This window comes from Hetaerina americana, unplaced genomic scaffold (assembly GCF_022747635.1).
Source record: "Hetaerina americana unplaced genomic scaffold, ioHetAmer1.1.p SCAF_3, whole genome shotgun sequence".
In the NCBI taxonomy this organism is placed as follows: Eukaryota; Metazoa; Arthropoda; class Insecta; order Odonata; family Calopterygidae; genus Hetaerina; species Hetaerina americana.
In genome coordinates, this window is record NW_027286874.1 from 32,073,907 (window position 1) to 32,088,996 (window position 15,090).

Below are 15,090 nucleotides of genomic sequence, written 5' to 3' on the forward strand. Positions count from 1 at the left end.
CCAAAATTTTTGTTTTTTCTTTGTTGGGTCGGGTACTTCTGGAACCACTTTCGTACTTAGCCACAATATTGTAAACAGTTTATCTGGGGTACCACAAGAATTGAACTATTTCAAAATACAATGCCCAGCGCAAACACTTTCGATAATAGTGGCTCTTTGATTGTACTCCGCACTTGAACATAACATCTCGGCCATTTTGAGGTTATGACTGTTTACTAGATGCCTATAGCTTTCAAGACCGCCAATCGTGACCTCCAGTGGAACTGCGATATTGTGGGAAATTTAAATCTGTCCGGATTTAAGCACCGCACCCTGTATATAGAGGTATTCTTGTTTCTAAATATTGGAAGGTATTTTACAAAAATTTAAATGCAAATAAATGCATTCTTAGCAGATGACAAATGAATAAATAATTACACATTAAAATTGTAATTTTTCAAGAGTAAAAGTGTAGAGGCATTCCTGAACAGGTCAGTTGGCCCTTGGGCACCCAATCAACTCAAAAAGACAACTTGAATTTACTCTAGTAAGCAGTTGAATATTTTATCCTTATTATATCATGCAATGACTTTTGATTGATGGATTTTCATACCAGAATAGATTTGTCGGGGAAGCCAAAGAATCACTTCTGACTGATACATGGACCAGCCCCTGAACATTCCTCCAAAATACAATTTTACTTTTACCCCTAACCTTAAATTCAGTTTTCTCCACAATCAATTCATATAATTGGATTGTTCCATTTTCCATGCATTACCACAATGTGTAGGTATTAAATGTCTTTTAACTAGTAAAATATTTCTGTGGTAGCTTAAATCGGCCACATTAGAAATACAAGTACGAGGGTCATCCGGAAAGTAGTACCCGTTCATGCCGCATGAAGTGCTGACGACGCGAGTAGCCGCTGGACGAGGTCAGATAGCTTCAGTGGCTTGTCTGCCTTCTCTGAGCCAAGTTGCGTGACGCTAGCATTGCCTGTGTTGTTTCTGTGATTGTTTACAATGTTTAAAAAAATTGAGAACGCCGCCAGTTGTGAAGTGAGGGCAGTGATTAAATTCCTCAATGCAAGAAACGTTCGCCCATGTGATATTCATCGCCAATTAAAGGAGGTGTATGGAGACAATGTAATGGACGAGTCGTCTGTTCGGCGGTGGTGTCGCAACTTCAACATGGGGAGGGGGAACACACACGACGATGAGCGTTCGGGGAGACCGTCTGTCATTACAGACCAACTGGTGAGCTCAGTTGACGAATTCGTGAGGAACGATCGGCGCGTCACAATTGATGACATCTGTGAGCATTTTCCCAATGTTTCTCGAACAATTGTTCATGAAATTGTTAAACACCATCTGCATTATGCAAAAATTTGTGCAAGATGGGTCCCTCGCGTATCTCAATGAGCTGGCGGCGAAGGACTATGCAGCAGGAATACAGAAACTTGTCACACGTTATGACAAATGCCTTAATTTGCTTGGAGATTATGTTGAGAAGTAGTTTAAAGTATCCTCTTTCAAATAAAATTTTTTATGTTTGTTAATATTTACTTTTGTGTCTTTATTTCACGAACGGGTACTACTTTCCGGATGACCCTCGTATGTATGTGGCAAGTATTTGTGATCATGGAAGAAAAGGTTCAGAAAAAATCTGCTAGCTGTTAAAAATTCTATGAGGAGAGAGTAAATATGTTAGAAATGTTGGAACAACTAGGCTGGCAGTCCCTTGATTTAGAAAGATTGAGACTTCTAGAAATGTACAGAGAACCTTAGATTTCTTCTGAATCCGAGGTTATTTTTATGGCCCCAAATTATTTTACAGATTTAGCCACCATGATAAAATAAAGAGAGATAGACACTGTCGATGATATATTCAAATACTCATTCATCCAATACATGATGCACAATCATAACAAAATTGAACCCAAGAACCAAATTTTCAAAGAAAAAGGAAAATTCAAAGCTGAAGACAATAACATATCCATTATTATAAGATGTAGATAGGTCTGCAGGTGTAATGTGTCTCTGTTTATGAGGAAATATACATATGGTGCCCTAATATCCCCATGAACAGGCAACATTTATTTTGTTCCCAGATGTGACTCACTCCCTGCTTCAAAATCTTTCCAAAATGAAAGGCCAGAATTTTTTCTATGGAACCAAAATTTCTTGAAGATCAGATGAGAACAATAGTAATACAGAGGTATAACATAGAACATCCTTTGGAAAGCACATTCCCTCTACCAATACATTAATATAAATGCATGTGCTCATCTGAAGTTTAAAAAAGTTGATTTTTCATTAGCTTAATTAATTGAGTAGCTTCAGGCGTGATGTGGTGGAAGTCAAACAAAATGAATAACTGATTGAAGCACTTTTCTACTTGATAAAATTTATATTTTACGACTGGGTTTCGATGTATTACATCATCATCAGGTCCTGATGATGATGTAATACATTGAAACCCAGTCGTAAAGTAAAAATTTTATCAAGTGGAAAAGTGCTTCAATCAGTTATTCAGCTAAATTAATGTTCATGGGAGAAAAATTTCAAGTAATTACCTTGGGCATTGCTGACTGTATGCACTCTGCAAGAATATTATCATTGTCCCCAGAAAAGGAAGAACTGTCATCTGATGATTCCACATTATGATGACTTCCAGTACTCAATGGTGTTGGTGGTGTGGTCATAGGTACTGTGGGGGAGTCGAGGTCTTTGTTCTTCTCTGCTTCTGCCAATTCTCGAATTTCTTCATTTGCTAGGTCTCTGGTGCAATGGTCTCTCTGTGCACTCCTTCCTCTTTCTTCAGAGTCATCCCCATCTCTCATTTGATCCGGAAGAGAGAGCACAGATAGATCAGAATGTGATCCTGCATGAGATATATTAGCTGGCGTGCCTTCAGTACAATAAGTGCTCACTGCATCTTCACATGGACCAGCCGGTACCTGCAAAGCATTTTTTTTAAATAAGTGACACAGAATCAAAACATGTCATTTTCATTATTACCCAGCAGCAGTGGCTTATAACAATACAAAAATTGGTATACTTTAATTTGCCTTTCACCTAAAATCTAAATGTCTATTTTTATTTATAATGTATAGATATCACCAGTCATTTATTTTAATAAATATTCACAAGGTTTTCATGGGCTAATAAAGAATTATATGTTTGCAACTATCCAAAGAAATAATGAATATCCTCGCCTAGAGTACGCTGATCTCTGAGAGCATTATTTACATTCATGTTATAATTTGGGTAGTCAGCTTTCTCCTTGAAGTTCTGACCATAAACAAACCTGGCATGAGCAAATATTACTTTCATTCGAACATGAATGCAGTTTTAACACAAATATTTTTCTCACTGATATTAGGGGATGCAATGGGATTATTCCAAGTTTTCAACATGGTAGATACAAAACTACTGTCAAGACTCATACAGACTTATTGTTGAGTAGGGTCTCTTAGAGAAAGGTTCCATTTCAATTTCTAGACATTTGCAATAGAGTTGTAAAATAATTCTGCCTATTGCTAAAATATTCTCTTATGTTGGACTTGGATTGGAGTGCAGATTAACAGAAAACTTCTTAAAAATACTCGCACAGAAAATATAATGATAACAACTTACTTCCCCATATCCTACTGTTTTTCCACTGCTTACAGCTCTAATGTTATCTTGAGAATTGCGACAGTTTGTGGGTCTTTCTTGTGGCTGCCGAAGTGCAGGCATTGGTATAGATGTAGAACCAAAGGCTGGATTAGAATAACCTGCTGATTTTACAGGAATTCCACTTGGGCGTCCTCGCATGTTGGCTATCGCCCCAAATCTTCCAGCACGAAGAATGTTCTTATTGTTGTTATACTGCCTCTGCCGGTGTCTGGGATCATACAGGTTAACAATTAATAATACAAAAAATGGATACATGAAGAATTGATGGAGGGCTATCAAGCTGTCACCACTAAGTCATAATTTTTATAATAACACCTGTGAAATTACCTGTTGTTTTGCATTCCTATGTTTATGCAGGCAGCCAACATATCTTCATCATTTTCATCACCCTCTTCACCTTCACTGACTGGTGCCAGCTCACCATCCTCTCTTTTCTCCTTTTCTGTGTCCTGTTTTTCCATCCCCTCATCATCTTCATCCCCAGGACCACCAGCACTAGCACTTGCAGGACATGCAATTGTAGCTTCTTGACTCCCAGCAGCAACCTCCTCTTCACCTCCCTCATTTCCTTCTCCCTGAGGGGATACCTCACTGTGATGGCTTTGAACGGTTGACCGACCTGGTCCCAATTCAACAGCTCCTTCTGTTATATCATCATTGCATTTTGTGGTGACTTCCTGCAAATACATTATTGAATAATTAATAAAATATATCCAATGCCATTGATAATAAGTTAGAAAGTCAATAATTTATATCACACTCTCAAAATTAGAAGGCCACATCTAAGGCGAGATAAATACTTTTCAGGACTTTACTCCCATGACTTAGGTAATGTTTTAGCAAGGGACTTCCCCATGATTCTCGAATTTCGAGGTACAGATACTGACATTTTACATTAGATGCTTTCAAATTCCAGCTATTTCTTATGGGTACATGCTAATCCAAATCAAAAAGGTCCAGTTTTTAGATTTGGCCTTCTCATTTTACTTTGTGATTGGAGTGTTAAAAATAACCACAGCCATGTAATCATAACAGCTATAAGAGTCAAAGTTGGAGGACAAAGATAATGATGGAAAGAGGAGACATTGAGAGAGAGAGCCAGATGATTAGTGGGGATGGCATTCATGAAATTGAAACTATTTTTGATTTGAAATTAGTCCAGATTGGGACAGCCAGGCTTATCACTATAGTGTTTTTCACAAAATTAAATGGACAGATTTTGAGTGAAACCATGTGAAATCCAACTTTATTAATAGAAATAATGCCAACCTAACAGATTACAAAGCTGCACAACACAGACTCAAATTATAGTCACACCAATGAAGCTGGGGCATACAAAGAGGTCTTCATTTCATACCCAAAGATGCCACTTTATCTCTGATATAACCCCCAAATTACAGTAAAAATTACAAAGGGCCTTTGGATGCCTGAATTAAGGTTTATAGAGAACAAAATGATACTTCCAGACAGGCTGATTCCCATCTCAATTTCCTCAAAAAGAGTTGTAATCCTACTTTGATAGAACCCCAGTCTAAGGATTCTTCCCATCCCATAAGCAATAATTTACATTTTATTTGATGTTTATAATGTTAAATTTTATGCAGATAGATGCTCAATATCATGATTTCTTTTTGACGACACAGTTTTTTCCTCTGACCCTACCTAACTTGAAGCCATTTTATCTCCGACAAAATCTATTTGTATAGTGAGATAAGAGATGCCAATTGAGGACAATGGCAAAGCACTTTCACTCCATCCTCACTAGCAAAAATAAAATTTACAGGGCATACAGAGTTGCAACATTTTCATAATGATATTAAGTATTTTGCAGATTAAAATAGGTTTTAGAAGGAAACAAGGACTAAGAACTGCTACACTTTTAAGCCCTGTCCAACAAAATACTAAATATTCTAAAACCTTGTATCACAATAGACTATTCTCCAATTCCAGATTTTTCCTACTTCCCATCATTCCATTTAACATGCTTACTCTTTTCCTGCTTCTATTGCACTCACCTAACACAACCCAAGCTCATGGAAAATGGAGTCTATATCTTCCATGAATTTAAATACAGTGAATATCTTTTCCCAGAACTGGCAATCATTAAATAATAGCCAGAACCCATTCTGCAGTACTAATTAGTTTGATGAATTGTAATACTGAGCTCTTCATGCTTCTTTATTTATAAGCAATGAAAATAAATACGAGAATCCCTATATTTACCAATAACAAATATTCACTAACAGGATATACATTTCAAAAGATATACATTCCATCTGAATTAAGTTACGCTCTAAGATATTCTCACATTTGTAAATTGAGACTCATCAAACACAAATACAATTATCATGGGCCTTAATGATCAGCATCATGCTGCCTTCCATAACATAATATGAAATGTTTCCTTTGTATTCACCTTAATTACAATACACACAAATATTCAAATGAAACCAATAAACAACTCTAACACATGGGTAGAAAAAAGAGCTTTAAATAAATATAAATAAAATAAAGCAAAATAATGACACAAATAGCCAAGAACTCAATTCCAAAATATGCAACAATATATACCCCATTTTATAATATAAAACCTTAAAATACCTTATTCATGTGTACCTTTAGAGTGGCATCATGAGAAATTTTTGGTTCATCATCAATTGTGAGAGAACTCAAACTGGTGGCAGTTGAGAATTCAATGGGGGTATCTTCCTCTTTAAAAGCTGCAACATCATCTTCAAACACACTGGATTTATTCTGGATAGGCCTCCCTAAAAAGTGGGATGTAAATACTTAGTAACAGGAAAATATAGCACAATAATGATCAAAACGACAATAACAATAAAACTTTATTTACCAGCACCATGTCGCAACACTGGAATGGATTGAGGTTGTGCTCTTACACTGACACTCCCTTCAGCAATTCTACTGGTAAAATCCACAGGTGCCTTTGAATGTCTTGGACTAGATGGCACTGTTTGCGTAGGAGAGTCTGGCAGCTCACTAGGGGAAACTACACCACTTGTGCGTCGACTGTGATGTTTAGTAATAAAATTATCATATCAGAACATAAGTTAGAAAAAAAGAATCTCAATTTTAATTTTGTGGATATATGACATAAATGTTTCAATTTAGCCAATGAGCTCAAAAATTTTCATCTCAAGGAACCACATAAGCATCACAACGAGAGATAATTTAAAGGCAAACATCTTATTCCTTATAGACCCGACTGTGAAATTGAGTTGAATAGTTCATCCAAAAATTATTGATAAAAGTTGTTCACAAGAGAAAGTTCTTTTCTAGATATAATGCAATACCATGTAACCCAATCCTCAAAACATGCAGTAACTGTATTTTTTCATAATTAATCAATACTAACAGCTGATATTTTTATGGTTCATGATTCTTGGTGGCTTTATATTTTGTAAATAATAGCAATAGTATTAAAAATGAATAAAAAATATGACTAACTGTACCATCAAACATGGATATTTTGTCTGAAAAAATTAGTTATGAAATGTTGTTCCTTCATTTGAAACTAATGATTTATATATTTTTACACTTGTTACTCCAGGGTTACTGTAACAATTTAGAATTCAATTTACTTAATTTTCCAGATATTGATCTGGAATTAAGATATGAGATAAGTTGCCAACATTATCTTTCTTCTAATAAGCTAATCTATATATGACATAAACTGCTGAAAAAAATGCATATCAGTTGTGTCAAGGGAATTTGTGAGTTATGAGGGTTTAAAAAAGTATCATTCTAACAATGAAATATGTTAAGAGGGTTACAATGCCAAAGTAACCTAGGTCATTTACTTCAACTCCTTGATTTTCCATGGGCTTACCATGAAGATTTAGTTTGCCCTAGCAAATAACTGTTTTTTTAGCTTTAAGGTATATTTTTTGGAAACTGGTAAAGCAATTTGATATGTAAAAGTACATAATTTTTCAGTTCAAATCATTTCTTTTACCATAATAACCAAAAGTAAAAATTATGTTGCAGGCATCATAATATTTAGCTTTTCAAATATAAAATTTAAAATAAAAATTACCTGAAGTCACTAATTACAGAGCTGCGATCATCATGTATAGAATGCTGCTCAAAGCTGCTCAGTGATCCCAAGGAACTGCATCGAGAGAACATTAATGGTGTCTCTTCAGCATAATGGTCTGCTCCACCAAATGTAACAACTTTACCTGCAATGGAAATGTTTGATGGATAAAAAAATTCAACTATGACATGAAGAGGCACAATGCTTTAAATGCAGACAATAGGATCAATTACAATGTTTTAACATATCTGTAAAACGTGAAGTATTCATCCCAAATGATACACAAACATTGAATGACCATAATTCACACTGTGTACGCACCAGGTTCAGAGACACCTTCAAAGAATGTCATGCCGATCAACACTTGCAATGTCATGTTGAAGCATGTAAATAACATGTCTATTAGGGAGATCCCAAAAATGAGATTTACTTGCTATTAGGAAATGTTAATTAGATAATAACCATTTGATGGCCAAAATAACTCTAGATTTGAAAACAATTGGAGTTCAGTATGATTAGTCCATTGTCAAGGAATATTCAAGTCTGGCTGGTTTTCTAGGTTTGATTTTTCCATTCCATTGACTAAAAATTACCAATATTTAATATTATTAACATGTACCTATCTTCATTCAGTTATTGAAATAAGATTTTAAGTAATGTAATCATTCATTAACATTGACAATATTATTCATAATTATTTTACAAGGCGAATGTTTACCATTGCAGCTGAGTCACAATAAAGGAATAAGTACTTATTATGCCATATTTGTCATGAAGGTCTATAGATAATTTTTCTTTTTGCCAAAATAAGCACCATGCCAATTGAAATTGAAGATAATCATATCAGTATCATCTATTCTTATTCCCAATAGCCCATTTCAAAAAATAATCTATTTTTGCCAAATACTGTGGTCCCTTAGAATTACAAATACAATGGATTATGGACGTTTATCAATTGGAATGCATACAGATTCAAACAAGTACTTTTGACTACAATAAATCTTCCATTCCTCACTGTAGAACTATTACTGCACTAAAACCATGCTATTATATGAATCACTGATTTTTTATGGAACAACCTGACCCCAATTCCCAAATAATAAATCGAAACAAAAATGTTGCACAAAGATCACAGACTGATCACCTTGTGACACATTAAATATCATGCCAACTTCCTCCCTATATATTTGGTCAAATGGCAAGAGAAAAGCCAGTCTCACAAAGCCAACGGCTTTGCTAAGGTGGACATAATTACAAGAGATGCTTTGACTTCCTTTTATTATTTGCTTTCAGATCAGATTTATAGGTGAACCTCACACTCTAAGGCTAATGAAAGGATTTTATTTAATGAATGCAAACTTCTATCAGAGCCTTAAATTGAAGAAAGTCAAGTGACTTCTATCTTAAGTCCTATAATAGTCTCATGATGTGACAAAGATTCAAAATTATGGTAATGAAGAACACCTTAATGTGCATATGCATTAGAATTCATCAGTCATAACCAGAATTACCCAGTGACCCATACCTTAATAATATTTTATTATATTGAAGAAGATATTTGCTCAATCCACATGCAACTGGAAATTCTCTGAAAATAAGTAATTTTCACTTCATCATTTTCACCTCGAATCTTCACCCACTACCCCAACTTTATTGCGAGGTAGCTCCTATGGTGGGTGCTGCAAGGAGTTCAAACTCCTATTTTGGCTATCCCCAAGGTGGTTGACTGAATTATTTGAACAAAATTCCTAGTTATACTCCAAGTTCATGTGCCAAAATTGCTAATTTTTTGCATTAATTCATTCATTTAACAATCACAAAACTTAAGTTGTTAATACATTTTATAAAGTCCTTCAATCTTTATTAACATTGTAGGCCTAATTGAGTAGAGGTTTCTTCTGACAAAATTTAAGCCGTTAAGTCATGACACTTAATACTTTTTTAATTGAAAAAAATAAGAAATATATTCTAATGAGTTTCTTGAGAGAGTTTTAGGGTGCGTCGACAGCTAAGGTCATTTTGCATGAGTTTCTTTCACATCCATTACGTAAATTTAAATCAAATTTTAATCAGTACCACTTCAAGTAAAAATGCTAAATGTAAAATTTCATTTTTTTTTCAAAGTTTCAGTTGCTGTACCAAAACAGTTTTTTTGCCATTCTGCAACTTTGTACCATCATTAAATACAGAGACATAAAATATGGACATTGGAAATATCATTAATGGATATCACTATGTAAAGAATAAAAATTGGAAGACCTCATAACTTTAATTCACAATGAAATTAATATAATTTTTGGTAATCAAGTCGCAGATAAGTCTCCATCCCACCGATTTACTCCTATTTTCTGCAATGCATACGTTAATTCAACCCAATTTACTCCATCAAATGATTTCTTGAAATCTACAAAATAGACATATACATTCTGATTGTATTTTATGTTCCTCTCTACAAGTATATGTGGCCTTATACTGCTATCGCATTACATGTGCCTCTCCCCTTCCTGAACCCAAATTGATCATTGATCCAACCCCATGAACTTTGTTTGTTTTTTATTCCCTAGTGTCCTTTCTATAATGTTAATGATATTTTTTCTGAGATATTTTTGATTGTTTTCAATGATTTTTTCCCTTTTTACTACTTGATAGGGATAACCATAACAGTTTCAGGCTTAACTTTATGGAATTTCTTCATGATGAGGGCAAAAAAAGAAACTTTGCACTTCCACATAAAGTTTTAATACTTCACACGACCATGGTTTCGATGATACTCAGCATTGAAAATATGGTCGTGTAAAGTATTAAATCTTTATGTAGAAGTGCAAAGTTTCTTTTTCTACCCTCATCACTACTTGATAGGGTTTTAACCTTCCTGTACAATGCAACAATTTCCCTTCCTAAGTAAACTTTCCATATACTAGCACAATGTCTTCTACCAAGCTTCCTTCACTATTTTTCTCTGCCTCAGTTTATTACTTAACTCTTTACACTATCTTCTCCTTAACACAGCATTTACTTTCTTCCATTTCCTTCTCTCATATAACTTCCTCATCATCTTGCCCATAATCCATGGTTTCCTTGTCCTTTTCCTACACGGGAAAGCCCAAAAGTACATGGCCTGACTATGAGATGGCGATAGTTTGAAAATACGAGGGTCATCCGGAAAGTAGTACCCGTTCGTGCCGCATGAAGTGCTGACGACGCGAGTAGCCGCTGGACGAGGTCAGATAGCTTCAGTGGCTTGTCTGCCTTCTCTGAGCCAAGTTGCGCGACGCTAGCATTGCCTGTGTTGTTTCTGTGATTGTTTACAATGTTTAAAAAAATTGAGAACGCCGCCAGTTGTGAAGTGAGGGCAGTGATTAAATTCCTCAATGCAAGAAACGTTCGCCCATGTGATATTCATCGCCAATTAAAGGAGGTGTATGGAGACAATGTAATGGACGAGTCGTCTGTTCGGCGGTGGTGTCGCAACTTCTACATGGGGAGGGGGAACACACACGACGATGAGCGTTCGGGCAGACCGTCTGTCATTACAGACCAACTGGTGAGCTCAGTTGACGAATTCGTGAGGAACGATCGGCGCGTCACAATTGATGACATCTGTGAGCATTTTCCCAATGTTTCTCGAACAATTGTTCATGAAATTGTTAAACACCATCTGCATTATGCAAAAATTTGTGCAAGATGGGTCCCTCGCGTATCTCAATGAGCTGGCGGCGAAGGACTATGCAGCAGGAATACAGAAACTTGTCACACGTTATGACAAATGCCTTAATTTGCTTGGAGATTATGTTGAGAAGTAGTTTAAAGTATCCTCTTTCAAATAAAATTTTTTATGTTTGTTAATATTTACTTTTGTGTCTTTATTTCACGAACGGGTACTACTTTCCGGATGACCCTCGTATTTATGTATTAAAAAGTATGCACTCTATGAAGCATATGTTTCAAGTTTGAAGACACCATGCTGTTTAGTATTTCGTTTAGTTTGGCAGCCATCAATAGTGAACCTTTTCAGTGAATTTGTGAAAATGGAGTAAATTGATCATCGTTAAGTGATACAATACTTTTCTTTGAAAGGCCTCAGCCCAACCAATATAAAAGCTGAACTGGATACTACTCTGAGTGAGTCTGCCCCTTCGTTTACAACAGTTAAATATTGGGTAGCAGAGTTTAAATGAGGCTGTACAAGCTGTCAAGATGAGCATCGCATTGGTCGACCAACTGAGGTGACAACTCCAGGAATGGTACAGAAAATCCACCAAGTGACACTGGATGATCGTCAACTGAAAGTGCGCAAGCTAGCAAACATAGTAGGCATTTCAAAAAGTGTGGTACATTGCATATTAACTAAAAATTTGGACATGAGAAAGCTGTGTGCAAGATGGGTGCTGTGTTTGTTCACACTCGAGCAAAACCAGTATCGTGAAGATGTATCAATTGAGTGTTTAGCAAAGTTTCACAGACAAAAAGCAGAATTTTTGTGCCGTTTCATAACCATGGATGAAACATGGTTCCATTACTTCACACCCGAGACAAAAGAACAATCAAAACAGTTGATTGAAAAGGGAGAACCCATTCCAAAGAAGGTGAAGACCGTTTCATCTGCAGGCAAGGTCATGGCGTCGATTTTTTGAGATCCTTACTCTATTGAAGTCCTTATTCTAAATAATTTGGTCCTTTTCTGTGTTGCTAGTGTCACTTTTGCTTTGCAAGGATTTTGTGAGATGATGACTGCAGCAGCCTTGCATCTCCCCACAGCTGGGGGGCACAACACAGCCGATTCTGCCAAGTCCCTTAGTTGCCAAGACTCATTTTCTCTATGGTGCCCCTCATCCAATTCTAGGGATACTTAATTCAGGTGGTTTCCCATTGCCTTCCTCAAGAGTGTTTTTAACTTGACACCATCACTCAATGGCTGCTGGGGCCAGATGCCTTTGCAGCTGCCTCCCTGAGGAACAGATGCTGCACAGACTACCTTTTGTCTAGCTCCTATCCTTCAACCTATCTGGCTTGGGTGACTGTACCAGAAGCAAATATTTTTGCTCCCATTAGCATAGCTCTAGGGGTCATCAGAACACACAAGCCCTTCCACCAAGCCGTGGTCAATGCAAAAGTCAATTTTTCATATATAAAACCATTTGTCAGAAGAAAATGAAAAAATTTACAATTCCCACACATGAATCTGACAAAGTATGGGAATCACTTTTTTAATGAGAAATTACTGCGATAGGAGGGTTGCTATTATATTTTGAGCCTTGACAACACTAAGAGCTTTAGGCGACATCTGACGTTTCCATCTGAAAGTTTGATGCTTTTAACGCTAACTCTGTCCTGAACATTTTGTCGTTTGATCGTAACTTGTGTTGTTTACAGTGACAGGAAAATTATGTCTCAGCGAAAAAATGGAGTTAACTCATGAACGCTTTCGTACGATGATTTTTTACGAGAGTCGACTCGGATTATGAAGACAGGAGTGTATCGATCAACTTACTTACACTTTTTGCGATTAAGCACCATCTTTTGCTAATGCGAATTGTTGGTATTACTAATTCCATCATGGCCGCCATTTTCTCAGCGACGAATTTCGTGAAGGTCGTCCGAAATCAGTTGTTGCACCAGAAAACATTGATGTGCAAGAACTAGTAAAGGAAGATTGTCATGTGACTTATCGTGAGATTGAGGCATCCTTGGGGATAAGTATGACGAGCATCAATAAGATATTGCATGAACATTTAGCTGCGAAAAAATTTGTTTGCATTGGACCCTGCATAATTTGACAAAAGCTCAAAAAGATACTCATGTCAATTGGGGCAAAGAAATGCTCAAGAAATACAATCGCGGTGAATCAAAAGCTGTGTACAACATGTATACAAGTGACGAATCTTGGATCTATGGGTATGAGCCCGAAACAAAACAGCAATCAACTGTATGGGTCTTCCAAGACGAGCTTAATCCGACAAAAGTGATTTGTGCATGAAGCACATCCGAAGAAAATGATCACCTGTTTCTTTGGAATAGCTGGACATGTGGCAACCGTACCGTAAGAGCCATTAATTAACAACAATTATCAACATACAACCATTAATTCTGAATGGCACATGAGCATTCGTTTGCCAGAAAAGCTTGGTGAAATACAGAAAAAGAAGTGGCAACGAAGGACCATTCTTCAACATGACAATGAACTCTCACAGATTGACTTAAACAACTACCTATTTGACAAGCCAAAACATCGAATTGATGGGTTATCCTCCGTAACGCCCTGATTTAGCACCAAATGACTTCTTTTTATTCCCAATTATCAAGAAAAAATTGTGTGGCCAACGTTTTTTGGCACCTGAGGAAGCCGTCGATGCATTCATAAACCATGTTTCGAAGGTACCTCAATCGGAGTGGAAAAAGTGTTACGAAAATTGGTTCGAGCGCATGCTAAAGTGTATTGATAATCATTGAGAATACTTCGAAAAACAATAAAGTCATTCTCAACCATAAATCACTGTCTTTTCATTATTAGGCTGAAAATATAAATAGAAACCCTCGTAGATACAAAGCAATTTGGCACAACATAATTAGGAGCACCTTTTAATAATACTAGCAATTTTTTTCTAACTGGATTTCTGTCTTTAGCCCTTCATGCTTTTTATTCTCCATCATATCATCCAGAAAGCCTATTATTTTCCTTTCTCTTTCATAATTATATAACATTCCTTCTTCTGTTGCTATATTTACCACCCATTCTCTGCCATATGAGTACTTACCACCCTCTCTCTTAAGATATTTTTCAGAGTAAATTTTCTGCCTTCTTGGACAGAAAAACATCACCCAAAAATGTCTGCTTCCCTAATTTTACTAATAACTTTATCATTCCTTTTGTTCAGCTATTTACATCCATTTACCTCCATAGCTATGGCAGAAACGCCTCTTAGATATATATCGAAAAAGAAGTTCCATTACCACTGCCAACTCTACATTTCAAACACATTCAAAGCAGTGGACAAACAATTGGATGTAATTCAATATTCCTTTTCTTGAATCTTTCATTACCGTGATTTCATTATCTGTTACCCCCCGTCACAAACCGGTCTTCTCCTAAGTAGTCATTTGCCTCATTCTATGTACACAGATATTTCTCGTTACAACCAATGCTGCACAAACAATGAATTACATGGTTTTATGGTCTTCACATACCTCTCTCTGATTTACTCTTTTTCTGGAATAGGGTAATAATTTTTCTGAATGATAATATTGATATGATTGAATCCCTAAAACAAATTCTTTCCTCAAATTCTGAATGACAAAGCCCAAAAAATGTCAATTTTTTCTGAATCCTTGGTTAAAAATTTGTCTAGTTTACTAAATGAAACTAATATAACTAAA

At 36.1% G+C, this 15,090-nt stretch overlaps 1 protein-coding gene across 3 annotated transcripts in view; it reads right to left on the reverse strand.

The window, feature by feature from the left end:
• LOC139690930 (adenomatous polyposis coli protein-like) overlaps nt 1-15,090 on the reverse strand; it is a 342,509-nt gene that overhangs the window by 13,466 nt on the left and 313,953 nt on the right. For 2 of the 3 annotated variants that reach the window (XM_071588564.1, XM_071588566.1), the window contains 6 exons: nt 7,717-7,861; nt 6,514-6,689; nt 6,261-6,427; nt 3,987-4,336; nt 3,618-3,867; nt 2,555-2,938 (listed from right to left, as the gene is read on the reverse strand). In XM_071588564.1, the coding sequence (XP_071444665.1) occupies nt 2,555-2,938; nt 3,618-3,867; nt 3,987-4,336; nt 6,261-6,427; nt 6,514-6,689; nt 7,717-7,861 (1,472 nt within the window). The remainder of the gene's footprint in view (nt 1-2,554; nt 2,939-3,617; nt 3,868-3,986; nt 4,337-6,260; nt 6,428-6,513; nt 6,690-7,716; nt 7,862-15,090) is intronic. The other variant, XM_071588565.1, reaches the window with a different exon arrangement.